Source organism: Oncorhynchus kisutch, linkage group LG10 (genome assembly GCF_002021735.2).
Source record: "Oncorhynchus kisutch isolate 150728-3 linkage group LG10, Okis_V2, whole genome shotgun sequence".
Classification (NCBI taxonomy): domain Eukaryota; kingdom Metazoa; phylum Chordata; class Actinopteri; order Salmoniformes; family Salmonidae; genus Oncorhynchus; species Oncorhynchus kisutch.
The window spans coordinates 39,100,318-39,127,536 of NC_034183.2; the positions used below are offsets into that span (position 1 = coordinate 39,100,318).

The 27,219-nt window shown below is 41.1% G+C and overlaps 1 protein-coding gene across 1 annotated transcript in view; it reads right to left on the reverse strand.

The window, feature by feature from the left end:
• Positions 1–754: 754 nt before the first annotated feature.
• Positions 755–27,219, reverse strand: part of LOC116375826 (cAMP-specific 3',5'-cyclic phosphodiesterase 4B-like) — a 96,490-nt gene continuing 70,025 nt past the window's right edge. The window contains exon 3 of the mRNA XM_031833640.1: positions 755–1,028. Within this exon, the coding sequence (XP_031689500.1) occupies positions 798–1,028 (231 nt within the window). The 3' untranslated portion in view covers positions 755–797. The remainder of the gene's footprint in view (positions 1,029–27,219) is intronic.

Sequence of the window (27,219 nt, forward strand, 5' to 3'; positions counted from 1 at the left end):
CATTTCCATAATTTATGAAATATCAAAACAACGACTCTGCTGAAGTCTCCAGTCATCTAAAATGATGTATAATTGTATGAAATGGGTTTATAAAGGCCACATTCTTCCCAGAAGATAGACTACAAAAATAATTATCCCTCGTGTGTAACGTCAACAAGTGCCTCTACTCTACTGCTCTACGCCAGAATGCAAAAGCGACGATAATGCACACAATGCTTTATTCTAAAGTTCCGGTATCTCAAGAGCCCCTCAGGTCACCCCTCTATCAGGCTCACTTTTTGTTCCGGCACCTCCCATTTACAAAGTAAGCACTGCACACACACCGACCAACTTCCATTAGCACAGCCTGTGGAGCTATTTGAAGTCTAAAGAGCCTCTCCCAGGAACTACAGTGGGAACAAATCTCAGCAGGATCCCATAGAGAATAGTCCATCCAGTCTTCACTTCCATGGTCTCAATGGGGTTCACACTTCAATAGCTTTCACAGCAGATAGAGAATTACCATAACTGTGGGCTAAGGGCTGGAGACTGGCAGCAAAAGTACAGTAATCCTCAGAGGCTCCATCCACTTATTATATAAGTAGATACGTAACGTAATTGGGCCAGAAGGAGCCATAATAGGTATATCAGTGGGCAATTCCAGTGTAAGAAATGGTGATGATGGGAGTTATTATATGAAATGGTACAGTTAGTCTTTTTGGGGTTCTAATCGATCTATATTATCAGCAGAGGAGTTTAGTCTGGAATATAATGGAGAAAAGTTGAGTGTGTATGTGCCTGCATATGTGTGTGTGTGCTCACCACTCCGGGTCAACCGGCGTAATGTCAATGCGGGGTGGGATGCAGAAGGGGAGGGAGGTGGGCCGGACCACCCAGTCATTGTCAGGGGTTCGCGACCTCTCGGACTGTCGCCACGACAACGGGGGCAGCTGCAGGTTGCCGGAGAAACGCCTGCATCCCCGGCGTAGGTCGACGCCCAGCGTGCAGGAATACTCACTGAAAACACAGTCTGTGGGCTTTTTATTGTCCTACAGAGAGAGAGGGGGGGGTAGAGGAGTGGAGAGAGGAATATGAGAGAAAGAAGGGGAGAAAGAGAGACGAGGTAGAGAGAAAGATGAAGGAGAGAGAGAAATAAATAAATAGCTGGATTATAAGAAAAACTAATACTTTTGATAAATACAAGATGAGCATGGAATGCCATCATATTGATGATACTGTCTGTCCTGCACACTCAGAGCATCTTTCAACCTGACTACTTTGGCCACTAAGTGGCACCAAAGTCGTTGTTTTCAATGGCAGCTGATTTCAGCTTAAACAACAGAGAGATGCAGCCTGATGTTATTGGACAGAATTACTCTCTTCTTTTTGAGTTCATGATGGATCAGACCACAGCAGCACCCCCCCCCTCATCACTTCACTTGCTCCAAGACAACATATTCTCCATCTGGCATGTACCACTGAGTGTGTCTAATGTAGAGATTCCACTGAGTCCCTTAGTCCCTCCAAGCAAATGGCCTTACAGTTTTTCTCAATTGGCTTGGCAAAATATGGGAAACAACGTTCCATACTCTCAAAACCATTAACACATCTGATAAGATACATAGCTCAAATCAACATTTATATAGTGTTAGGTACTGAAAATATGAAATATACTTATTCATGTCACTGAGGGAGAGAGGGGAATGTTAAACATTTACATTCTGTCTGGATATATTACTGTTAGCCATCAGGGATCCTATGGGAGGGAAAAAGACACAGTCTGGTATGAGTCAACATGACAGCCGTGAGTTGGGGAGGAGTGAACACTTTGGGGTGGAGGTCAGGTCAGATGAAGTGAGGAAGAACTTGGTTGGAGCTTTCATAGTGTCCGTCAATTTCTTACTCTGATATTTAGAACCTAACGCCGGGACCAGAAACAAGTTCCTACACATGTTATCCCTCATTCTGACATCTTGGGTAGATGAGTCATAGGCTGAACCAATAATAGGATACAGACCTAGAAAGCCTGAGCTTATTCAGTAGTCCCATTGTCTTACGACCGGTCATAGCTTTAAAGAGGGTAAGTCCCGAGCAGGATAGTTCCTGTGGAGGGTAAGTCTCGTAGCTTTAAAGAGGGTAAGTCCCGAGCAGGATAGTTCCTGTGGAGGGTAAGTCTCGTAGATTTAAAGAGGGTAAGTCCCGAGCAGGATAGTTCCTGTGGAGGGTAAGTCTCGTAGCTTTAAAGAGGGTAAGTCCCGAGCAGGATAGTTCCTGTGGAGGGTAAGTCTCGTAGATTTAAAGAGGGTAAGTCCCGAGCAGGATAGTTCCTGTGGAGGGTAAGTCTCGTAGCTTTAAAGAGGGTAAGTCCCGAGCAGGATAGTTCCTGTGGAGGGTAAGTCTTGGAGGTAAAGGGTAAGTCCCAAGCAGGATAGTTCCAGTTGGAGGGTAAATCTCTTAGAGAGAGGGTAAATCCTGAACAGGGTGGTCCTGTGGAGGGTAAATCCCTAGCGTATTGGTTTATCAGCCAGACTTGTAAGGAGGGTGAAAGTCTCAGCTGCATTGGCCATGAGGCAGCATAGTGTGTGTGTGGATGGATAAAGTGTCATGCTTGTGCACTAGGATAAATGGGTGCCTATAAATTCTGAAGGAGAGCCATATTCAGGGTTAAAAGAAAATCAATAAGATATTTGAACGCTGTTGGATTTGGGTGTATTAGCAGTAGCAATAAAGAGAGGTTGGTTTTATACCCTGTTGGGGCGGGGAACCATGACAGATTATGTGGAAATAGGAAAACAAGTGTGAATCATTTTGGTAATGTGTGTTATCAACAACTGTGATATTTCGAAGCATAACACTGGAATAAGACATTAGGTCCGTATTCTCCAGTAATACATTTGCAGACGCTATAATATTGGTTCTAAAACAAGGTATTAAGTGCCGTGACCAATTTAATAGGCACAAATACCACAAAACTATTCTCCGGGGAAGCGTGTAGCGCTCCCTTTAGGAAATAGTTCATAAAAGCTGTGTATTAGAGCCGGGAGTGAAGAAGATCTAAACACCCTGGACACCGACGGGAGAGGTTTCAGAATCATAACTATTGAAATGGCGACAGAAGGCCCAGATTCTCCCTGTAAAGCGGGGCTAGAGGAAGAGAAGATGAATAAAGCAATGGAGGCGCTGAAAGAGGCGCGCGCACAAGCGTTCTACCAATTCAGCTCGGAAATGGGAAAAATTGAGCAAACTGGATCAAATAGCGCAGCATTTCCCTGCTGACGGATAATTCCCATCAAATAAAGAACTCCGAGATGCTGTTGTGGTCTGGCACCATGACATCAATGAGAAATGGCAAGCTCAACATACACGCGTTTTGATGTCGGCAGTTTATCAACAGAAAAGTATAACCGACAAAAAAATGAAATGAGTAGATGTACTCAGCTGCAAAAAGACTGGGTATGTGAGCACATTGATAGAAGGTGTTGATGCGGTTAACACGGCCACAGTGAAAGTCACTAACAGTGGTTTCAATGGCCAAGGTAAGACAAAGAAATGTAGCAGGAAAAAACGTCAAAGAGTAGGGCGACCCCTGTTTAAGATGTGGGGCCGTTGGTCATTGGAAGAATGAGTGTAGGGTGGGAGCCTGCTGCATTCGGAGGAAATGCTACCATGCAAGCGATTGCAAGTTTTTCAGAAGAGCAGCAACAAAATCCTCTTGAATGCAGCGGGGCAGGAAAATGTTACATAGCAGTGTCTGGCCTTGGTCCGATCGTTAGTGGTTCATAGAGATTACAGTGTTTATGTGAAGTGAGACGTAGGAGCACACGTCTCAAACAACTTTTTAATACAGTAGATGACAGGGATCAAATATCGCAGGTTCCTTATGATGAGAGAGTGGCTGAATTTGCCACAGGAAAAAGTATTTTGGGTGGAAGAATCTAAGTGAAATGCCAGGGGGATGGATTCTAAATTGGTAAGAAATTAAAAATGATATGGCCATACATTCTTGGCAAACTCAGAAAGCCTTGGGGGGTTTTAATCTCGTGAGACATTTGATGTCGTGTTATTATGATATAGATTTATAGAATGGACAAAAGGGAGGAGGGGTCACGAGAAATTAGCATTAGGGGTTACCTAATGAACATAAAGGGAATTGGGAATTGTGGTGTGGTGGTTATGGAGAATCATGGGGAAAAGAGACCAGTGAATCGTTAGACTCGGTGGCGAGATAATGTTGCTGTGTCTAAGGGTAGTACATGCCAAATAAAGGACACATAAACGATGGTGTGGATTAAAACAAACGGTTAATGATTGGAGTGAGGACAGTGGATTTACCATTATCATGTTTGGTTTATAATTAAATCTTTTGGATTGCTGATTAAGATGTAGCATAGTTCATGCTAACGAAATGTATACTTTCTTTTCCAGAAGAGGAAGAGTTTCATTAACTCCCTTTAGAATGTTTCCCAAGACTGTGGTTTTGGGGAGAGCAGTTAGTGATAGGGTTGCAAAGGGTTGGAAACTTCCTGAATTTTTCCCAAAAGTTTCCATTGGATGTTAAGCCCGGGAATTTGGGGATTTTTACTTAAATTCATCAAAAACGTTAGCTTATAACAGTGAACCTTTTTTTGTGGGATACACTTAAGGCAATTCTAGGTCTTGTGGCATATTTTGGTTAAACTATCCCAAATTCAATGTAATTGCAACCCTCTGCATGCACAGTGCATTCTTCCATCACATGTACAGCTGATTCTCAAGATCTTGCACACTAATGCGATGCTATTGAGCCCACACTACAACACGGTCTGAGCCAAGGACTACAAGCTTTCTGGTAAGTTTTGATTACAATACGGAGTGGGGTGAATATATTCTATATGACATACATTATTTTTTTGTTAACTTGTTGAATCTTGCTGCCATTGTTTTGGGGGGGGGAATAACGTTCCCAAAGTAAACGGGCTATTTTTCAGGACCAGAAAATAGAATATGCATATAATTGACAGCTTAGGATAGAAAACACTCTAAAGTTTCCAAAACTGTAAAGATATTGTCTTTGACTATAACAGAACTGATATTGGAGGCAAAAGAATGAGAAAAATCCAATCAGGAACGCAGCAGTTTCTAAATAAGAGTCCCTTCCTATGCTTCCCTATTGAGCAGTGAATGGGATATCAACGAGATTCCTTTTTCTATGGCTTCCTTAATGTGTCTAGTATCACAAGACATAGTTTCAGGCTTTTATTTTGAAAAATGAGCGTGTACAACAACATTGCGTCAGTGTCCACCTGATGGCTCTTTGTTTATTTCTCGTGCAAAAGACAGAGGTAGCCATTTTTCCACCTGGTCTTACTTAAAAAAGCTCTGTCACGGTTGATATATTATCGAATAGATATTTGAAAAACACCTTGAGGATTGATTATAAACAACGTTTGCCATGTTTCTGTCGATATTATGGAGCTAATTTGGTATATTTTTAGGCGTTGTCGTGAAGAACTAACAGAGCTATTTTGGGCTACAAAAATACTTTTTCTGGAAAAAAGGAACATTTGCTATCTAACTGGGAGTCTCGTGAGTGAAAACATCCGAAGCTCATTAAAGGTAAACAATTTAAGTTGATTGCTTTTCTGATTTTCGTGACCAGATTGCCTGCTGCTAGCTAGGCATAATGCTATGCTAGGCTATCGATAAACTTACACAAATGCTGTGTTTGAATATATTTCACTTGTGATTTCATGAATATGAATACTTTCTAGTAAGATTTTTTGTCAGTTGCGTTATGCTACTTAGTGTCTTAGTGATGAATATTATCCCGGATCCGGGATGGGAATATCCAAGAGGTTTAACTAGTAAATAGTAGCCTAAAGCAAAGTGTGTTTAAATCATTTCTAACTTATGAAAAATTTCTACTAGTTAGTTTTTGCTACCATGTGGGTTATAGCTTGCTTGACCCTGCTAACTGAGGAGTGTTAATTCACCTGTTTCCATACATGTTTAATTTTAAAACATGTATCTTACAAAGGAGTTGTTAAATCTAACTGCTTAACTATTCATCTGTACATGGAATTGTATTTGTTGCTTTAAAAAAAAAAAATCCTCATCTTTACAGGAAAATGCCACGGGCCCTATCTGATGTGTGGAGACATTTCACTGCAGCTAATGTAGAAGGAAAAGCAGTGTACATTTGCAAATACTGTACCAAATCATATGTGAAGAATGCAACAAAGATGCAGAATTATCTGGCCAAGTGCATAAAGTTCCCTCAGCGCTCACAACAAGCAACCTCTGACAAAAATCCCTCTACTTATATTCAAGGTGAAAATTATGAATAAGACACTTTATCAATAGCAACAGCTCATGGTCCTCCTGGAATCAGATTTTTTTTGACTCAGTAGAGGAATGTAGTCAGAGAAATACTGATGAATGTCTTGCTTGAGCTGTGTATGCAACTTGTTCACCTCCGATGCTCACAGGCAATGTGTATTGGAAGAGATTTCTGAATGTTTTTCTCCCAGCATACACCCCTCCAACCAGACACGCTGTATCTACTAATTTGCTGGATGCAGAGTTAAACAGAGTTCAAGTGAAGTTCAAGCAAATCATAGAGAAAGCAGAATATTTCAATAATCTCTGATGGGTGGTCGAATGTTTGTGGGAAAGGAATAATTAACTACATAATCTCCACCCCTCAACCAGTAGTCTACAAGAGCACAGACACAAGGGACAACAGACACACCGGTCTCTACATTGCAGATGAGCTGAAGGCAGTCATCAATGACCTTGGACCACAGAAGGTATTTGCACTGGTGACAGACAATGCTGTGAAAATGAAGGCTGCTTGGTCTAAAGTGGAGGAGTCCTACCCTCACACCACACCCCTTGGCTGTGCTGCTCATGCATTGAATCTACTCCTCAAGGACATCATGGCACTGATGGGTCATCCAGGCAAATTTGAGGCTTTTTGAGCCTGACAACAAGCCATACTCAGCAAGGTTGGAAAGTGACAGTGAAAATGAGGCCTCAGAGTCTGATGTTCAAGAGGTGGACATTGAGGAAGTCTAGGGAGAAGACAACCAAAGCTTTAGTTTCTAGAATATCATTTTACAGATGTATGTTGAAAACATTTTTGGGAGATGCAATGGATCATTGGGGATCATTCAATATTCCCTTTCTTTTGTGGTTCAGTGTAATCATCCCATGTGAAGAGTCTTAAAACGTCTTCAGGATAGGGTCTATTTTTATCAATTTCCGCCTGCACAAAGTAAACTGCTGATTATGGATATGCATATAATGGGTACCATTGGAAAGAAAACACCCTGAAGTTTGTAGAACTGTTAAAGTAATGTAGGAGACTATAACACCATAGATATGGTACAAGGAAATCCAAAGAAAAAACAACCGGAATTGTTTTTTGAGAGAGCCCATGCTCGTACAATGGAACGTATAGGTAAAAAATTCAATCTAGCTCCCAGTATGCAATTCCTATGGCTTCCACTGGATGTCAGTAGTCTTTGTTCAAGGTTTAAGGCTTGTTTCCTCCCAAAAGAGGTAGAATAATGAGTTTTGATACAGGGACACAGACTTAGAAATCAGTGTAAGTGCGCAATGAAGAGGACACGCACCTGCTAATATCGTTTTCCTATTGAACATACTTCTTTCCGTATGAAATATTATAGTTTAATTTCATTTTAGGGTACCTGAGGATGGAATAAAAACATATTTTGACTTGTTTTAACAAAGTTTAGCGGTAGCTTTTTGGAATCCTTTCCTTGCATGTTGAACGAGTGGATTACTCAAATCGATGGCGCCAACTAAACTGACTTTTGGGGATATAAAGAAGGATTTTATCTAACAAAATGACACTACATGTTGTAGCTGGGACCCTTTGGATGACATATCAGAGGTAGATTTTTAAAAGTAAGTCAATACTTTGGGACATTATCAAGGGCTATCAAATGTGACAGGCAAGGGTTACATATGTGCCGTTGGGAAGATGAACTGTAACGCTATCTGAAGAAGAACCAATGAAGGCACGCTAGAAGGATAAGTGCCAGGATCAGGGGGGGGGGGTTGTCAGGTTTATTGACGAGGTTTGCACACTGAGAAATGTATAGTACTTAGACTAAGAATGCATTGAGATACCGATCTGTCACTACCATGCCACTCGCGACAGGAAAACAGGGACAAATGGGGGTTGTAATGATGAAGAGTTATTACCGGTAATACCTGGTACCGTTTATAAATGTACATTCTAACTATGAGGGGCTTAAATTGGAGTGATAGACTCAAAGTAAAGCGCAAAGAACCGTCCTTCTAAATTTGGGTAAGATCATTTATAAAAATGTTTTAATTATGATTTGGATAAAGCGAGAGAGAGCGCTACTCTCAAACTGTGAGGGTGGGTGCACTGTTCCAATTTATTGGGTCTAGGGAGAGTTTTTCTCCCATGAAACCTTATCTTGAAGTGTCCTCCGAGAGGGAGGTTATTAGAGAACTCACTAGATGATAGCTTGAGTCAACCATGAAGGTTTTTTTTTTGTGTTACCATGTCATCAGGATTTGTATGTTAAATCGCATCACTACATATAGATTGCTGGATTACACGGTACACTTAATTGCATTCAAGGCTCATAGTCTGTGACTTGCGTTAACACCCAAGGATGAAAATTAAGGAGACGGGCATGGAGACTAGCATCACATGGGCATAGAACGGAACGGATGGACTGTTCTTCCCCCAGTCTTAGTCGCATCAAGGGTGGTGTGAAATTATTAAACATGGTTTCTTTCTTCTCTTCCCTGTTCAAGTCAATCTGTTTTTAGGTGTAGTGGAACATAAGGGTGATCATTGTTCCAGAGGAGAGATTGATGTATATTGACTAATTGATTTGAATATGTTTTAGTAGGTTTATAACTGTAGAAGTGCATTAGGAGTAGTGACTATTGTGTTATGGGTTAGATGGAATGAAATATGTGTAAATGTATTTGTCGCAGGAGGCGAGGTTCCACACAAGGCCTGTGTTTGAGACAGAATGTTTACATAAGGGTGTAAGCAGAAGGCAATATGAATTGGGGGAGATCTGTGGGGCTCATAAATTAAGGTCGGGGTGATAGTCTCTGGGGATTATACCACTCTTTGTATATTGTGCACAGTTAGATGGCCTCCCTCTCCTATGAGCTAACTGTGCACAATATAGAGACTATTATGAAGTAAAACTGAACGTTACAAATACCCAGATCGTGGTGAGAGTAGCAGAGACAGTGTTAGCATTTCAGACACTATTGTCAAATTTCAAGGAACCCTTAACTCAGAGTTTTGTTAGGTTGGATATTTTTCCAACACCATTAATCTCTTCCCCATTTCTAACAGCCAGCAAACACTTGAAATGATTCCATGCAGTAGTTATTCTCACAGCAGTTGCTGTAGGGACAGTAACTGGAGGCTATAGTAACAGCATGGAATTGGACTACGGTGCAAATGGGGGATTTTGAGGTATGCGTCATGGGCAGTGTCAATAGTAGCAGGGGTTACTTTAGGACAGTGGTTCCCAAACGTTTTATTTTCCCGTAACCCTTCAAACATGGTCATCTTACGTTTCTAAAATGTCTGCGCAAGAGTGAAGGTTTCCGCGAGAGAGTAACGGTTAATGTGATTGGATGTTAATTACTTGACTAGGCTACCTGTATTTGACATTGTGTTGTTATTTCGCTGAACACTAGATGGTTTAATTTGATTTTTGGCAGTGAAATGAGGCTACTCAGGTGAGAGAGAAAAATCTCACCCAAAAGTATAGCCCCGTTGGAAAATATAAATGAACTGTTTGAAAATGTGAAGAATATTTATTTAATTTTTAAAAATGTGAATCACATTTTTATTTGGCATACCCCCAACGGCATTGCGCGTATGTACCCCAGTTTGGGAATACCTGCTTTAGTAGCATTGTTGGGATATCATTTTATGAGGACTCATGCCCCATGAAGTGGTGAGACTGATGGGAGTATCGGGTGCTGTTATTCACAGGTCACAAATGAGTGATCTGGCCATAATGGGAGAGTCTATGTTGTCCTGTTGTCAGGAAAGGACCCATGCGTTGCAGTGTGTATATTCCCAGGTGAAATGAGCAGAAGATAACCAAAAGCACAGGGTGAATCCTGGAGATTGAGTGTACATCAAGATACACCAGGCTCGGGTGTTGCGACAGCGTTGGTCTGGTCCACACACAGTACTCCTTGCAGCACCTGCAGTGGTAAAGGTCATGTCTCTCCTCGGTAGGTTCACAACTCTCACGTGAAGTGAGATCCAGCTGCACAATGGGTGAGCTTGAAGATGCCATGACAGAGGAAACGGAGCTAAAGAGAGAGAGAAAGACTAGATTCCACTGTAGACATGCAGATGGTTTGGGTCTGGGAGCTACTTTAGATGTCATAGTTGGATTGGGTTAGTTCCTTTATTGGTTAATGCATCATATAAAAGGATAGATGTTGGGGTAATTGCACTGTAGACTGGACAACATTCTGAAGGCATTGATGTGAAACGTGCATACAGTGCTGAGTTACCTCGAAGAGGATGTAGCGTTGATTAGGGCTACGCACTTGCCTATCAGGTGACGTGCCTATCAGGTGACGTGCCTATCAGGTGACGTGCCTATCAGGTGGCAATGGAAGAAGAAGGAGACGGGGAACAAAGTGAAAATGACATGGCTTGGGAATACCTCTTATAACCTGTGGCCTGATGGGGAACACAGGGTTAAAGCACGAGGAGGATTTCTAGGGCCTTCATTTTTGTGGAATCCAGTAGAAAAATATTCTGAAGGCATAGAGTCAGGCGAAGAGAGAGTGGGAATTGTCATGGTATCAAACGTTGGGTTTTCTTTGCATATATAATTGTGCATAGCTTACCACATTGTTAATACTGTTATGTTTTGTGTTTCTCGTTGCTTTTCAAGTCTTGTGCTATCACTCTCTTAGAAACCCGAAGGAGAAAGCTGAAAGGAAGAAGTCAACAGCTCCAGTGGACACGTTATCATCAGTGTTCTAGGAGAAATGGAAATAAGAGTGTGCATGGTGTGACTATAGAACAGAGGCCATAGGTCTCTGAGTTTGCAAACTTCACGGCGAATGTTAATCCTGTTTTATTTTTTGTTCATGTTTTGTTGTCATTGTTTGTTAATTGATAAGTAATTTCCAAGTTTATGTAAGTTGAACAGCAGGAAGCTAATGTTCAAGAGGAGGGACTGTTGGGTTCTGAAAATATGAAATATACTTCTTCATGTCACTGAGGGAGAGAGGGGAATGTATAACATTTACATTATGTCAGGATATGTTATTGTTAGCCATCAGGGATCCTGTGGGACGGAAAAAGACAGTCTGGTCCGAGTCAACATGACAGTCGTGAGTTGGGGAGGAGTGAGCACTTTGGGGTAGAGGTCAGGTCAGATGACGCGAGGAAGAACAGATATCACTAAGGTTCTGTCTAGCAACAGAGATGCATTGGCTGTTCAGATGTGTAGGAGGAGACTCAGCATAGGAGAAAGGGTTAAATATCAGTGCTTGTGCGAATATGTATTTTGTCTGTTCAGCTGTTAGATCTTTTGGGCGAATAAACTTGGTTGGAGCTTCCATAGTGACCGTCAATTTCTTACTGTAAAATTTAGAACCTAATAATAGATACAATGCCCTGATAGACATTAAAGGATCAATGACAATGTAAACGGTTACTAAACATTTGTTTGGTATTGATTTTTTGTGTATACTAGTTAAGTGATATATGTAAATCAACAGAGAAAAAAAAGATTCACGAACTTTACACATGTAAATGGACTTACTATACGCATAACATCAGCTATGATGTAGCATTAAGATTTCCTTTCACTGGAACTAAGGGGCCTAGCCCGAACCATTAAAAATAGCCCCAGACCATTATTCTTCCTACACCAAACTTTACAGTTGGCACTATGCACTGGGGCAGGTAGCGTTCTCCTGGCACCCAAATTAATCTGTTGGACTGACATATGGTAAAGTGTGATTCATGGCAGCCTTCTTCAGTGTGAAGGAATGAATTTGGTGGAGGAGGAATAATGGTACGGGGCTGTCGGGTGAGACGCATAAAGTTCAGACTATTTTAGTAAATATCTTCTTGGAAAAGATGGTGGTGGAACAATATTTTCAGCACCTGCTGACTTCTCTCTCCTGTCCAAACTGTCCCGTTGTGTTTCACCACCTCTGAACCCGCTTACCCAAATAGATTTGCCCCTGATAATTGATCTAGGATTGTCCCCAATCCCAATTTTAACTCCATCAAACCTGGTTGAGTATTTGCCATGTCCTTGGTCTTTTTTTGCCCAGTAGTCACTTCAAGTTTGGAAGCCTTTGAAGTGCAAGTGATATTAAAGACCAATGGTGTAAAGTACTTAAGTAAAAATACTTTAAAGTACTACTTAAGTAGTTTTGGGGGGATATTTGTACTTTACTATTTATATTTTTGGCCAACTTTTACTTTTACTCCCCTGCATTCCTAAAATAAATATGTAGTCTTTACTTCCATACATTTTCCCTGATACTCAAAAGTCCCCTGCATTCCTAAAATAAATATGTAGTCTTTACTTCCATACATTTTCCCTGATACTCAAAAGTTACATTTCAAATTACATTATGAATGCTCAGACAGGACAACAATAGGGTCCAATTCACGCACATAACAATATAACGCGTTGTCATCCCTACTGCCTCTGATCTGGCGGACTAACTAAACAAAAATACTGCATTTTTAAATTATTGCTGAGCGTGCCCCTGGCTGTTGATACATTTTTTTTATAATAAAAATGTGCCATCTGGTTTGCTTAATATAAATAATTGAATGTATAGCATTTACTTTTACTTTTTACATTCAAATGGAGCTCTTTGCCCATGCTAGGGTTGAATCTGAGTTTCCCGCCCAAACCCACATCCATTTCCCAGAATAAATAACTGCGAGAAACCGGTAAATAATAACAAATTAATGACAAATTAATAAAATGGAACAATTAAATGACATGCAATGTCTAAAGAGAGAGAGAGAGAGAGAGAGAGAGAGAGAGAGAGAGAGAGAGAGAGAGAGAGAGAGAGAGAGAGAGAGAGAGAGAAAGAACAGATTTTCTCTAGTTTTATCTCAGTAGATGTGAGGCTTATGCAGTGGCAGCAGGTAGGAGGGAGGGAAAGAAGCCACAGTACTGTATGTGGGCAGCTGTGCTCGTTCACCCACTCTGCCCATCACTCTGTCTACAGCAACCACAGGAAGCTGCTGAACGGCTCATAATAATGGCCGGAACATAGAAAATGGAATGGCATCAAACACATACAAACCATGTGTTTGATGTATTTGATACCATTCCACCTATTCCACTCCAGTAAAAAACGCACTCATTAAGATCAGCTGCACACACCTGCACACACTTAACAAGATAGAGGATGAGAGAGGCTGCATTCCAAACTCTTAAAAGACGCACTCTCTCCCCTTTGCTGTCAAAGTAAGTGGACACTTCAAATGACGTATCATGATGTCCGATGAGTTGACACTTGCAGGGCAAGGGAAGAATTAATACATTTGAAATGGACCGCTCATGGATGGAAATTTGTCACGCGTTCATCCCACGATTGTGTTTTCACTCATCATGGAATTGTTGTGTGTGAGCCTTATATGCGCTACAGTCAATTATGATTACATTTCATATCTTGGCTAGAAGACAACGCTAACAACGCTAGAGTGGCAAACAGATCTTCAGCGTTTGGTAGTGGATATTCCTCTGGTAGTATGCAGCGATTTACTGTGACCTTGTAGGCTCCGCACATTCTGACGGTCTTGTCTGTCTTTAGCACTATAATGATCTGAGTGCCCCAGTCGCTCCTCGCTACTTTTGTGATGTTATTCTTCTGTAGGCGGTCCAGTTCCTTCTCTACTGCTTCCTTAAGAGCAAGGTTTGTGAAAGATAGGCTTCTTGCACTCTGACTTTTGTTGTGAAGGCTACGGCGAAATACAAGACATCTTAGAAAAGTTATTTGTGCTTCTTCAGCATGTTAGTGTAGCCTGACTCACTGGTTTGTAATTTCTGACTGACGATTTCTCCCCAGTTCAACTACATTTTTTGTAGCCAGTTTCTTCCTAGCAAGGCTGATTTTTCTACTTTAACAATGACAAGCGGTAGCGTCCACTCCTTCCCCCTCATACCGGACTGGTAGCTGGATCTGCCCTAACACAGGAATAGTGTCACCAGTGTATGAAGAGAGGCGGATGGACGCTGGCTGAAGAGGGCACTCTTTCAGTTTTTCTTTGTAGAGTCTTTATGGAACAAGTGATACAGACGCTCCGTTGTCAGCTGCATTTTCACTCATTTTCCCGCTAACTCCATGCTGAGAGATTCCATCTTTTTGTTGTTGAGCTGTGTACACTGTGAACAGTTCCAATACTGTTTGAGTTGTACCTTCCTCTTCTTGTGCTGCGTCTGACACTTTGTGCACTCTTGCCGTGCGTTCTGGAGCTTTACACACTCTCTGTAGATGTCCAAACTTTCCACAATTGTGGCACTTTTAATTTCCGAATTGATATTCAACGTGCTGATTATCTCCCCCACATATGTAGCAACTTGTCTTAGACCTTTGATGTGAGCTGCTATATTCTTGTGTAACCTTGAGGACGGGACTGAGAAAAGTGTGACTTTTGAGCATTTTTCACCACGTGCATCACTGACCTTGTGATCACCTTTCTGACGTTCTGCATGTCCCGATAGCTCATTAGTATCTCTGTGGGCTCGAGTCCAAGTGCGATATCACAGGCTTTCATAAAGGTCAGGTCTTTCAATGACAGAAGCCTTCTGTTATCTGCTTCACCTGTGAGACCACATACAAACTTGTCTCGAAGAGCATCATCACAAAATCGTGCAAACTCACGTGTACTTGCCAGCCCTTTCAAAGCAAGGATGTAGTCAGCCACAGTTTCCCCTTGACTCTGATGTTGGTAAAATCTGAAACGTTCAGCTGTGAGTTGGCTTGGGCTTGAAATGCCTTGAAAGAGTTTCAGTTTCTGCATAGGTTAACTCCACTGCTTTTATTGGTTCAATGAGACCTTTCAGCAATCCATACTCAGTGGGCTTGCTACTTGGTAGCTCCTGAACACTGTACCTGCTAGCCATGCTTAGCCTTTTCTACTGGCAAAACTGACGATTTACATAACTATTTTGAGTTTCATTACTCACACAACATTCTTCCCTTCAAGCAATGTCCGTTTAAGAAGCTTAATCACCTCGTCACTACTAATATTTGTGTTGTGGAGAAATGACCAGGCAGGAGACTGGAGTACAGTTAGTTTCGTTTAGTTCAAACCTCTCGTGCTCTATAGCCCCCAGCACAATAGTGCGCATGTGCACTTCCTATTAGGTATAGTGCCGTAATACATTACTGCTTAGTAACAGCATGGTAACTAATATAAACAGATGTAGATCACAGATACTACATGAACAATTTCAGAACATGACTAAATAGAACCATAAGGAAACCTGTCGGTAACGTTATGCTGAAGTACTAAAACTCCCACAGAACAACGTTGTTTCTTAAAGTTCTCGGAACAATGTGAGAACATTCCTAATGTCAAAGCAGTTGGAGTTCCTAGAAATGTGCCTTTTAAATGTGGGTATGTTAGTAGGTTCCAGGTGCACCTGTATGAGTGTGGCAAGAACTGCAATGCTGCTGGGCTTTCGACACCTTTTAGAGTCCATGCCCCAACGAATTGAGGCTGTTCTGAATGTGAAAGGGGGTGCACCTCAATATTAGGAAGGTGTTCCTAATGTTTTATACAGTCGGTGTATAACAAAGGACTGGACAGGCACATGATAATAACCCTAAAGGCAATATGACCTACCCTTATGTATGTCAGACACACTGCACTCAAGGAAATTGACTTCCAGTTCATTTATATTTTTTACATATTAGGTGTAATTGTAAACGGCCATATCAGTACATCCAATTGGCAAAAACCACTGGTTCACTGCAGCTCAAGGACTCAATTCTTTACAAGGTCTGTCTAGGGACTGTGATTCTTAGTAAGGCTCTGCTAAACTTGTCTATAACAGGAGCAAGGGCAAACTAGCCTGTGAATCAACATGAAATTAAGCTCTTATTATTAATTAAATAATGACAGTTTGGCGTGAAAGGCAAAGTCCACCAAGCTGTGGGCCTTTATCTCCGCTTGAAAAGGGTAAATGAATGAGACTGAAGACTAAGTCATTGCAAAGTAGCTCAAAGTTGATGACTCATCAGGAAATGGAGTTCATTGGGTTCATTTTTTTGGTTTAATATAAACATTCAGCATTAATATATAGTTTTAAGGTTATCCCAAATCTAGGAAGGTCTTGCACCTGACTTCTAAGATGACACTAGTTTTAGTAAGATAACCTTTTAAAGTGTCTGTTTCCAAATGTCTATGAAATATAACTTCAATTACAATATGAGTGAAATAGTTTTCCTTCCCAAAAATTGAAATGAAGTGTTTAAAAAGCAGCTTTGTGTTGAATGGTGTGGGCATATAGTCAACAACATTTGGGTATGAGTTAACAGAATGTTAACTTCGAAAAGTGTGATTTTTCACTGGACAGTTATTTTAACCTTAAATTACTCTCTTTCTCTCTTGCGGGAGGAGAGCCATGTCAATACATGTCCTGTCTCCCTTCTCTCCTCCCTCCTGTCTCTGGCCTTAGATGACCAGAGGTCTCCCCAGCACAGTAGAGTCAATTAGTCTTTGTCCTCCAGAGAAAGAGAGCTTTGACAATGTAAACATATGTCTCCCATGCAAATAAAGAATTGAAATTGAGAGAGCGAGAGAGGAATGGTACTGAGACAGAGGGAAGAGCAGACCTACTGAGACACTCATTAGTCACACACACTGTCAGTCTGCACACAGCTGCTCTACCCTGCCAACACTCATCTGTCTTGGTAATTAACACACCAGTGGAGGCTGCGGAGGGGAGGACGGCTCATAATAATGGCTTGAATAGAGCAAATGAAATGGCATCAAACGCATGGAAACCATGTATTTGACACCATTCCTCCGATCCAGCACTTACAAATATCACAAAAACAAGCAACACCCAAACATGACAGAGTAAACAAGGAGAACCAAATCTCCAAAAAGAAAGCGTGACTCCTCGACGGACACAGACGACTTAAGCTTTTCACCACCGGGAATGGTATGAGTGGAAACCGAGCTGTTAAAATAGATGAATGACACACTGAGCATACTTGAATTAGTCCGTAAAGATTATAAAGGAGCTCAAGGCGAGTGATGGAAAAAGCTGCAACCAATAGAGAAACAAGCTAAAAGGGACAGTCAATAAGATTGAAACGGACGTTAATGAACTTAAAAAGGAGAACATCTTTCTGAGAGAAGCCTTGACATTCAGACTAGATCTATGAGAGAATCTGGTACTTCCTGGTTTCCAAGAAAGAAAGTTCCTGAAGGTTCCTCCTTACAGCGCGAAGCTGCCACCCAAATCCTACTCGAACGTGTACACCGTTTCCAACAGAGATGAGCGCACAATTGTTGCCAAATTTGCTTTCTTTAAAGATAAAATAATGGTTAAAAGCCTGGGTAAAAGACTACTCCATGGCTATTCTAAATATTAGTTACCATAGAGGAATCGAGTAATGGAACACCCAATACTAGCCATGGTAGGGATTGTAGTTTATTTCTTTAACAATTGTATTGTATTGCTTTTCAATTTTTTTTACTACACTATACCATTCTAGATTGGGAAAATCTGTTGGAAAATAATTGGTATTAGACTTTCCATTTATAGTATTAGAAGAGAGGATAATTGGCTAAATAATACATCAAATATAAGGAACTGGAACACACTCAAGTACTCAATCAACATGGTAGAGATAAAACACAGAACATAGAAAGCACAGTATGTGCAGATATATTGTGATGGCAGGTGGGGTATGTTTTTTGTGTTTGGAAAAGTGGGGATTTAAGTGAGTGAAAAACGATTAACGTTCTAAATTCCAGAGCCTGTTTGTGTTTAGGGGTTTTGAGAGCTTTCAATTTTGTGCAGATATTGGATATCATTTAAAGTAAATGATTTATTGTCCAATCATGATGGAATGGTCCCTAAACGTTAGACACTAAACTGAGCAACCCATACACTAAGGAGAAGTCCTTATCTGTTTTATGGGTCTACTGTAAGTAGCCTATATGCAGCCAAATCAGAAAGATGAATGTGGTCAGAGACCTACTAAAGCAGCACCGCCCACTCAAGATTCAAAGCCTGCCTGGCAGGGTTGGTCCTACACAGATAAAGCCCCTTGACAGAGGATAATAAACAAGGACATTCTCAAAGCTGCTAATGAGGACTTTGACGACCTTGTACCTAGCTGGTGGGGATGCCGGTGGGGTGCCCCCACCCAGGTAGTGGCAGTGCTGGCAACACTAGCTGCAGTAACCCATTGTGAGGGTCACACACCGACATTCAGCGAGGGGGCATATTATTGTGACCCTGGTGGCTCAAAATAATCAAAGGTGTGACTGCACGGAGATGCTTGGGAAAAATGGTAACAACGGGACTTGTGTGTGTATTTCAGGGGAAGGGGGTATATCTGAACTCCATCGCCTAGGACTTGACAATGGTTAATCAAAGCTCCATATTTTTGACAATTTTTGTGGATGAAAGGGGTTGAGTTTGTGTATGCATCCCACAACTGTTGCTAGGGAGCAAAGATATTAGGGACAATATAGGCTGAATAACAATTGTTAGCTAAAACAATTGCTTGCCAAAAATGTCATTTTGTAATGGTAATCCTGGTTAGAGGTATCAATCCTTTGCATGATCTGCCTACATCATTATGAATATTGTTTGTTAATTATGGAAATTAAGATAAGCAGGATTTTATTTAAATATATTTTTAATAGCTATATACAGTGCCTTGCGAAAGTATTCGGCCCCCTTGAACTTTGCGACCTTCTGCCACATTTCAGGCTTCAAACATAAAGATATAAAACTGTATTTTTTTGTGAAGAATCAACAACAAGTGGGACAAAATCATGAAGTGGAACGACATTTATTGGATATTTCAAACTTTTTTAACAAATCAAAAACTGAAAAATTGGGCGTGCAAAATTATTCAGCCCCTTTACTTTCAGTGCAGCAAACTCTCTCCAGAAGTTCAGTGAGGATCTCTGAATGATCCAATGTTGACCTAAATGACTAATGATGATAAATACAATCCACCTGTGTGTAATCAAGTCTCCGTATAAATGCACCTGCACTGTGATAGTCTCAGAGGTCCGTTAAAAGCGCAGAGAGCATCATGAAGAACAAGGAACACACCAGGCAGGTCCGAGATACTGTTGTGAAGAAGTTTAAAGCCGGATTTGGATACAAAAAGATTTCCCAAGCTTTAAACATCCCAAGGAGCACTGTGCAAGCCATAATATTGAAATGGAAGGAGTATCAGACCACTGCAAATCTACCAAGACCTGGCCGTCCCTCTAAACTTTCAGCTCATACAAGGAGAAGACTGATCAGAGATGCAGCCAAGAGGCCCATGATCACTCTGGATGAACTGCAGAGATCTACAGCTGAGGTGGGAGACTCTGTCCATAGGACAACAATCAGTCGTATATTGCACAAATCTGGCCTTTATGGAAGAGTGGCAAGAAGAAAGCCATTTCTTAAAGATATCCATAAAAAGTGTTGTTTAAAGTTTGCCACAAGCCACCTGGGAGACACACCAAACATGTGGAAGAAGGTGCTCTGGTCAGATGAATCCAAAATTGAACTTTTTGGCAACAATGCAAAACGTTATGTTTGGCGTAAAAGCAACACAGCTCATCACCCTGAATACACCATCCCCACTGTCAAACATGGTGGTGGCAGCATCATGGTTTGGGCTTGCTTTTCTCCAGCAGGGACAGGGAAGATGGTTAAAATTGATGGGAAGATGGATGTAGCCAAATAAGGGACCATTCTGGAAGAAAACCTGATGGAGTCTGCAAAAGACCTGAGACTGGGATGGAGATTTGTCTTCCAACAAGACAATGATCCAAAACATAAAGCAAAATCTACAATGGAATGGTTCAAAAATAAACATATCCAGGTGTTAGAATGGCCAAGTCAAAGTCCAGACCTGAATCCAATCGAGAATCTGTGGAAAGAACTGAAAACTGCTGTTCACAAATGCTCTCCATCCAACCTCACTGAGCTCGAGCTGTTTTGCAAGGAGGAATGGGAAAAATTTTCAGTCTCTCGATGTGCAAAACTGATAGAGACATACCCCAAGCGACTTACAGCTGTAATCGCAGCAAAAGGTGGCACTACAAAGTATTAACTTAAGGGGGCTGAATAATTTTGCACGCCCAATTTTTCAGTTTTTGATTTGTTAAAAAAGTTTGAAATATCCAATAAATTTCGTTCCACTTCATGATTGTGTCCCACTTGTTGTTGATTCTTCACGAAAAAAATACAGTTTTATATCTTTATGTTTGAAGCCTGAAATGTGGCAAAAGGTCGCAAAGTTCAAATACTTTCGCAAGGCACTGTATACAGTATATAAATGCAAATCGAGGTGAGGGCTTTGGAAATGCTTTTGGCGGTTGATCTGCTTCTGTTCTGCGGGTGGCACAGTGCTATTTTCGAAGGACGAGTCCCGGGCCATGGGAGGGATGGGGGTGGTCTGCCAGTCACTGGGATGACAACCCAACTTGGGATGGGGAGGGGTTTTAGGAGGTGGAATAGTGGGGAACAAATGGCAATTGCAAATATCATGGTACAGCTATATGGACACTCAATCACTATATTACTTTTAAATGGTGAGTTTACAAACGAATATTAAGACAAATAGATTTGAAACTTGTATCTCATTATGGTGAAATAAGTATAGCCAGTTATATTTAATGGCTTAGCAGAAAATAAGACAATCATATTACTCTTTTTAAAGAATTTCCATGTGCGCAAGGATATTGGAAATGTAATCAAAGACTATTGGATGATAACTTGTTTTTAACTAGGACAGAAGCATTTTACATTACATAACATGGGTAGAGCAGATGCCCGTTATTGTATAGGACAGTTTTAAATGTGCCTTTTAGAGGCCATGCAATTCAGCACCCATCTCTAAAACAAAAGCAATTTAGGTCAAACGAGTTCATATGGAAGGACTAACAGTACAGACAGCAATAACTGTGCCATAGAGGCTCAGAATAAGTCAGAGAAAAAATAAATGGGGGTACTGATTTAATGGAAGATCAAGTGTAATATGCAGTTGAAGTCGGAAGTTTACAAACTTTAGCCAAATACATTTTCACTCAGTTTTTCACAATTCCTGACATTTATTCCTAGTAAAAATTCCCTGTCTTAGGTCAGTTAGGATCACCACTTTATTTTAAGAATGTGAAATATCAGAATAATAGTAGTAGATTTACTTCAGCTTTTATTTATTTCATCACATTTCCAGTGGGTTAGTTTACAAACTCAATTAGTATTTGGTAGCATAGCCTTTAAAATGTTTAACTTGGGTAAAACATTTCAGGTAGCCTTCCACAAGCTTCCCACAAGTTGGGTGAATTTTGGCCCATTCCTCCTGACAGAGCTGGTGTAACTGAGTCAGGTTTGTAGGCCTCCTTGCTCGCACACGCCTTTTCAGTTCTGCCCACAAATTTCTATAGGTTTGAGGTCAAGGCTTTGTGATGGCCACTCCAATACCGTGACTTTGTTGTCCTTAAGCCATTTTGACACAAGTTTAGAGGTATGCTTGGGGTCATTGTCCATTTGGAAGACCCATTTGCCACCAAGCTTCAACTTCCTGACTGATGTCTTGAGATGTTGCTTCAATATATCCACATTCCTTTCCTCCATGATGCCATCTATTTTGTGAAGTGCACCAGTCCCTCCTGCAGCAAAGCACCCCCACCATATGGTCCTGTCACCCCCGTGATTTACGGTTGGGATGGTGTTCTTCGGCTTGCAAGCTTCCCCCTTTTTCCTCCAAACATAACGATGGTCATTATGGCCAAACCAGTTCTATTTTTGTTTCATCAGACCAGAGGACATTTCTCCAAAAATTTGAATTTGTCCCTATGTGCAGTTGCAAACCGTAGTCTGGCTTTTTTATGGCGGTCTTGGAGCAGTGTCTTCATTCTTGCTGAGCGGCCTTTCAGATTGTCAAAATAGGGTAGAGGAAGGACAGGAGTAAAAACAAAATATATTTAAAGTCTGTGTGTATACACAGTGCATTTGGAAATATTCAGACCACTTGACTTTTTCCACATTTTTGTTACTTTAAAGCCTTATTCTAAAATGGTTTAAATAGTTTTTTCCCCTCATCAGTCTACACACAATACGCCATAATGACAAAACAAACTGGTTTTTAGACAGTTTTGCAGGTGTGTGTGTGTGTATATATATATATATATATATATATACATATATATATATATATATATATATATAAGAATGACATATCACATTAACATAAGCCTTTAGACCCTTAACTCAGTACTGCGTTAACATCTTTGGCAGCGATAACAGCCTAGAGTCTTCTTCGGTATAACAGCCTAAAGCTTGTTTTTGAAGAGATTCTCCCATTGTTCTCTGCAGATCCTCTCAAGCTCTGTCATGTTGAATGGGGAGCGTCGCTGGACAGCTATTTTCAGGTCTATCCAGAGATATTCGATAGGGTTAAAGTCCGGGCTCTGGCTGGGCCACTCAAGGACATTGAGACTTGTCCCGAAGCCACTCCTGAGTGTTCTTGGCTGTGTGCTTAGGGTCATTGTTCTGTTGGAAGGTGAACCTTTGCCCAAGTATGAGGTCCAGAGCGCTCTTCATCAAAGATCTCTGTGTACTTTTCTACGTTCATCTTTCCCTCGATCTTGACATGTCTCCCAGTCTCTGCAGCTGAAAAACATCCCCACAGCATGATGCTGCCACCCCATACTTTACCTTAGGGATGGTGCCAGGTTTCCTCCAGATGTGACGCTTGGCTTTCAGGCGACGAGTTCAATCTTGGTTTCATCAGACCAGAGAATCTTGTATGTCATAGTTCTGAGTTTTTATGTGCCTTTTGGCAATCTCCAAGCAGGCTGCCATGTGCCTTTTTAACTGAGGACTGGCTTCCTTCTGCACACTCTACCATAAAGGCCTGATTGGTGGAGTGCTGCAGAGATGGTTGTCCTTCTGGACGTTTCTCCCATCTCCACAGAGGAACTCTGGAGCTCTGTCAGAGTGAGCAGTGGGTTCTTGGTCACCTCCCTGACCAAGGCCCTTCTCCCCAGATTGCTCAGTTTGGCCGGTCGGCCAGCTCTAAGAAGAGTCTTGTTGGTTCCAAACTTCTTCCATTTAAGAATGATGGAGGCCCCTGTGTTCTTGGGGACCTTCAATGCTGCTGAAATGTTTTGGTACCCTTCCCCAGATCTGTGCCTCGATACAATCCTGTCTCGGAGCTCTACTGGCAATTCCCTTGACCTCATGGTTTGGTTTTTGCTCCGACAATACACCGTCAACTGTGGAACCTTACATGGACAGGTGGACAGTCAAAAGTTTGGATTTACCTTCTCATTCCAGGGTTTCTTTATTTTTACTATTTTCTATATTATAGAATAATAGTGACGACAACACTATGAAATAACAACACATGGAATCATGTATTAACCAAAAAAAAGTGTTAAACAAATCATTGTATTTTAGATTCTTCAAAGTAGCCACATTTGCCTCGACAGATTTGCACACTCCTGCCATTCTCTCAGACAGGTTCACCTGGAATGCTTTTCCAACAGTCTTGAAAGAGTTCCCACATATGCTGAGCACTTTTTGGCTGCTTTTTCTTCACTCTGCGGTCCAACTCATCCCAAAACAACTCAATTGGGTTGAGGTCGGGTTATTGTGGAGGCCAGGTCATCTGATGCAGCACTCCATCACTTTCCATCTTGGTCAAATAACCCTTGTTGGGTCATTGTCCTGTTGAAAAACAAATGATATTTCATGCAGTCTCCTCTGAACAGTTGCTGTTAAGATGTGTCTGCTACTTATCCTCTGCAGCAGAGGTAACTGTGGGTCTTTCTTTCCTCTGGTGGTCCTCATGAGAGCCAGTTTCTTCAGCAGTGCTCGATAGTTCTTAATGTTCCGGATTGACTGACTGTCTTAAAGTAATGATGGACTTCTCTTTTGCTTTTTTGAGCTGTTCTTGCCATAATATGGACTTGGTCTTTTACCAAATAGGGCTATCTTCTGTTTACCAGCCATACCTTGTCACAACACAACTGATTAGCTCAAACACATTAAGAAGGAAATCAATTCCATAAATTTACTTTTTAACAAAGCACACCTGTTAATTGAAATGTATTCCGGGTGACTACCTCATGAAGCTGGTTGAGAATGCCAAGAGTGTGCAAAGCTTTGATCAGGGCAAAGGGTGGCTACTTTGAAGAATCTCAAATATAAAATATTTTTACTACATAATTCCATGTGTTATTTCATAGTTTTGATGTCTTCACTATTATTCTACAATGTAGAAAATAGTAAAAACAAAAACCCTGGAATGAGTAGGTGTGTCCAAACGTTTAACTGTGTGAACACACTGAGCTTCAGGGTCATTACTAAACACCGCATGATATCAGAGGGCATTGTTCTCAGCTGGCACCCTGCCCACCCTACCCCGTCCCTAACCCCCTGCTACTGTGTCTATGCCAACCACACCAGCAGAGGAAATTATGACCTGAGCTCTCCTCTCACCATAGAGGGAGTGATGGGCCAGAAGGAGGCAGAGAAAGAAATTGAGACTGATTAGGGCATTTCAATTGGGAGGCCAATACTTTATTTCAAAACGAATTCTATTATGCTGTTGTAGTTTTCAACTAGCCTATATACTATGTCAATATGAGAGTTAAGGAATCGCATACTGATATACATTGGTTTCTTATTTTACAGTCAATGTTAGTAATTATCTTATGTGCATAGACTAACGGTACAGTTAACATTGAGTTCCACAACAATCCTGTTAATGTGTTATGTATCTGTTTTGTTCTTCTAAATAGGCTAGTTGTCATTTTCCTTAAGACAAATATACAGCTTTAATTTGAAGGCGTACATTGATTGCAAGGAACAACACATTTACTGGGAACAAGCCCACTCAAGTTTAAAAACACCACACAGAGGCCTCCAATTCTTTTCAATACAGCTTTATTCTCCTGTTTATTCTTGCTGTGTCTTTTGGCAAACACATCCACAAAATCAAGATTTATGGCCCTAGCCCTTGACTCTACACTTAACACCCACAAATTGCTCAATCGCTCAATGTATTTCTCAAGACAGTCTTAACTTTAGCACAGAAACTGCGCTCACATGCTGCAGTGCTCACAGGTAATGCAAAGTGCAATTTTGCACATTTTAAACATCTCGTGGAACACCTCCCTATATGGCTCAAGGAAGACTGTGAGCTCTATTAAACTGGTTGGTGTTTCCAAGCCACTAGTTTGTTTCCTATCAAGAATTCGCTTCAGCTGATGGCTCTCATACTCTAGATCCTCAGCGCTGCAGTTGTATTGTGAGGCAAGATGGAAACACTACATTTTTCTCAAACTGTGGGACTGCAGGGTTTCAAGGCTTGTATCCTTTGCATTATGCCACACTTTTCTTTTAGAAAATCTTCTCTTCACCTCAGAAGCACATCAACAATTGGAATGAATAAATAAACCTGCCTGAAATGACTCCTTAGCTGTGTTGACCTGTCTTTGAACTATTGGGAGTGGAAATGTAATACCCTTCAAAGCCTAGAGCTTGGTGTGACCTGACGGCCTGGAGGTGCAACACCGATGTTGCATTGCTCAGCAAGGGTCACAGTATTGTCCCAAATATCATTAAAGAGAGCCCTCTCTAACTGTTGAATACATGAACGGTAACAGTCATGCCCAAATTGAGTTGTGGGGACTGTAAAATATCTGACCGAGGCCAACGAACTTTAGATCTATTTGGGCTAATAGACCTCTTGCCTCTACAGCTCTGTCACCATTTCTCTCTTCAGATATTTCTTTCAGTAGACATAGGATTTCCTGGCAGTCTGTCCCTCACTGTCTTGCAAGCATTGTACCTACATGCCCACCGTGTCTGTCAGCCTTTGTAACTCTCTCGGGGGCCCCTGAACCATCTCCCTCTGTACCTCTAGCCACCTTTGGTGCACATATGACCCTGACACAAAGACGTACAGTTTCTGCAAAAGCTAAAAGAAACAATGGGCTTCAGGGATGCATTTCATACTGTCAACTAATACTAAATGTAAGCAATGTGCATTGCAGTGAACATAAAAAGCTAATGGGGCATTTAATGCATGCTTGCACACCTGTGTTCTTTCCACTCATGAAAGAGGCACCATTTCTTGCCCTATACTACAGTGCCTTGCGAAAGTATTGAATAATTTTGCACGGCCAATTTTTCAGTTGTTGATTTGTTAAAAAAGTTTGAAATATCCAATAAATGTCGTTCCACTTCATGATTGTGTCCCACTTGTTGATTCTTCACAAAAAAATACAGTTTTATATCCTTATGTTTGAAGCCTGAAATGTGGCAAAAGGTCGCAAAGTTCAAGGGGGCCGAATACTTTCGCAAGGCACTGTAGGTGGTTTCTGTAGTCAAGGCCATACTTCGGCAATATTTGTACACTTGTCTGTGAAAGTGCTGCAGCATCCAGGCATATTGACCCATTGTGATAGTATCAAATTACAAAGGACATCTGTTCCTTCTCGCTAATGTCTTTTGTCTCGTAGACCATAAATGCTGGAAGCCTCACTTTGTGCAACTTCACTAATTATTGAGGTGCGGACCATTTCAGCCAGGCAATCAATCATTTTGTTTTGTGTACTATGCCCATGCATTTCTTTGACTTCTGACTGCTTGGCTAGCAGTTCCATAATAGAGAATTTCCTTTTATTCTGACCTTCCATTTCTTTGTGCTCTCTGTTGCAATGTTTTGCGTAGTTGTGAGGAGCAGGGTTTCTCCAACAGTTTTAAATGTACTCTCTATTTCCTCTCTCAAATATTTATATTCTGCATTTTAAGGAGGCTGAGAGGGAGCATTTCCGTGGAGAAGTGACAGTGGAGAACAAGGATATGACATGGAAAATGTATGACTTTTCCACCTTCAAGGAAAGTCACTTTGAATATGTCATAAGATAATATTTATCTTCTGCAATGTCTATAGCTCATTTCATTATGTTGTGGTTGGACTTTTTAAATGATC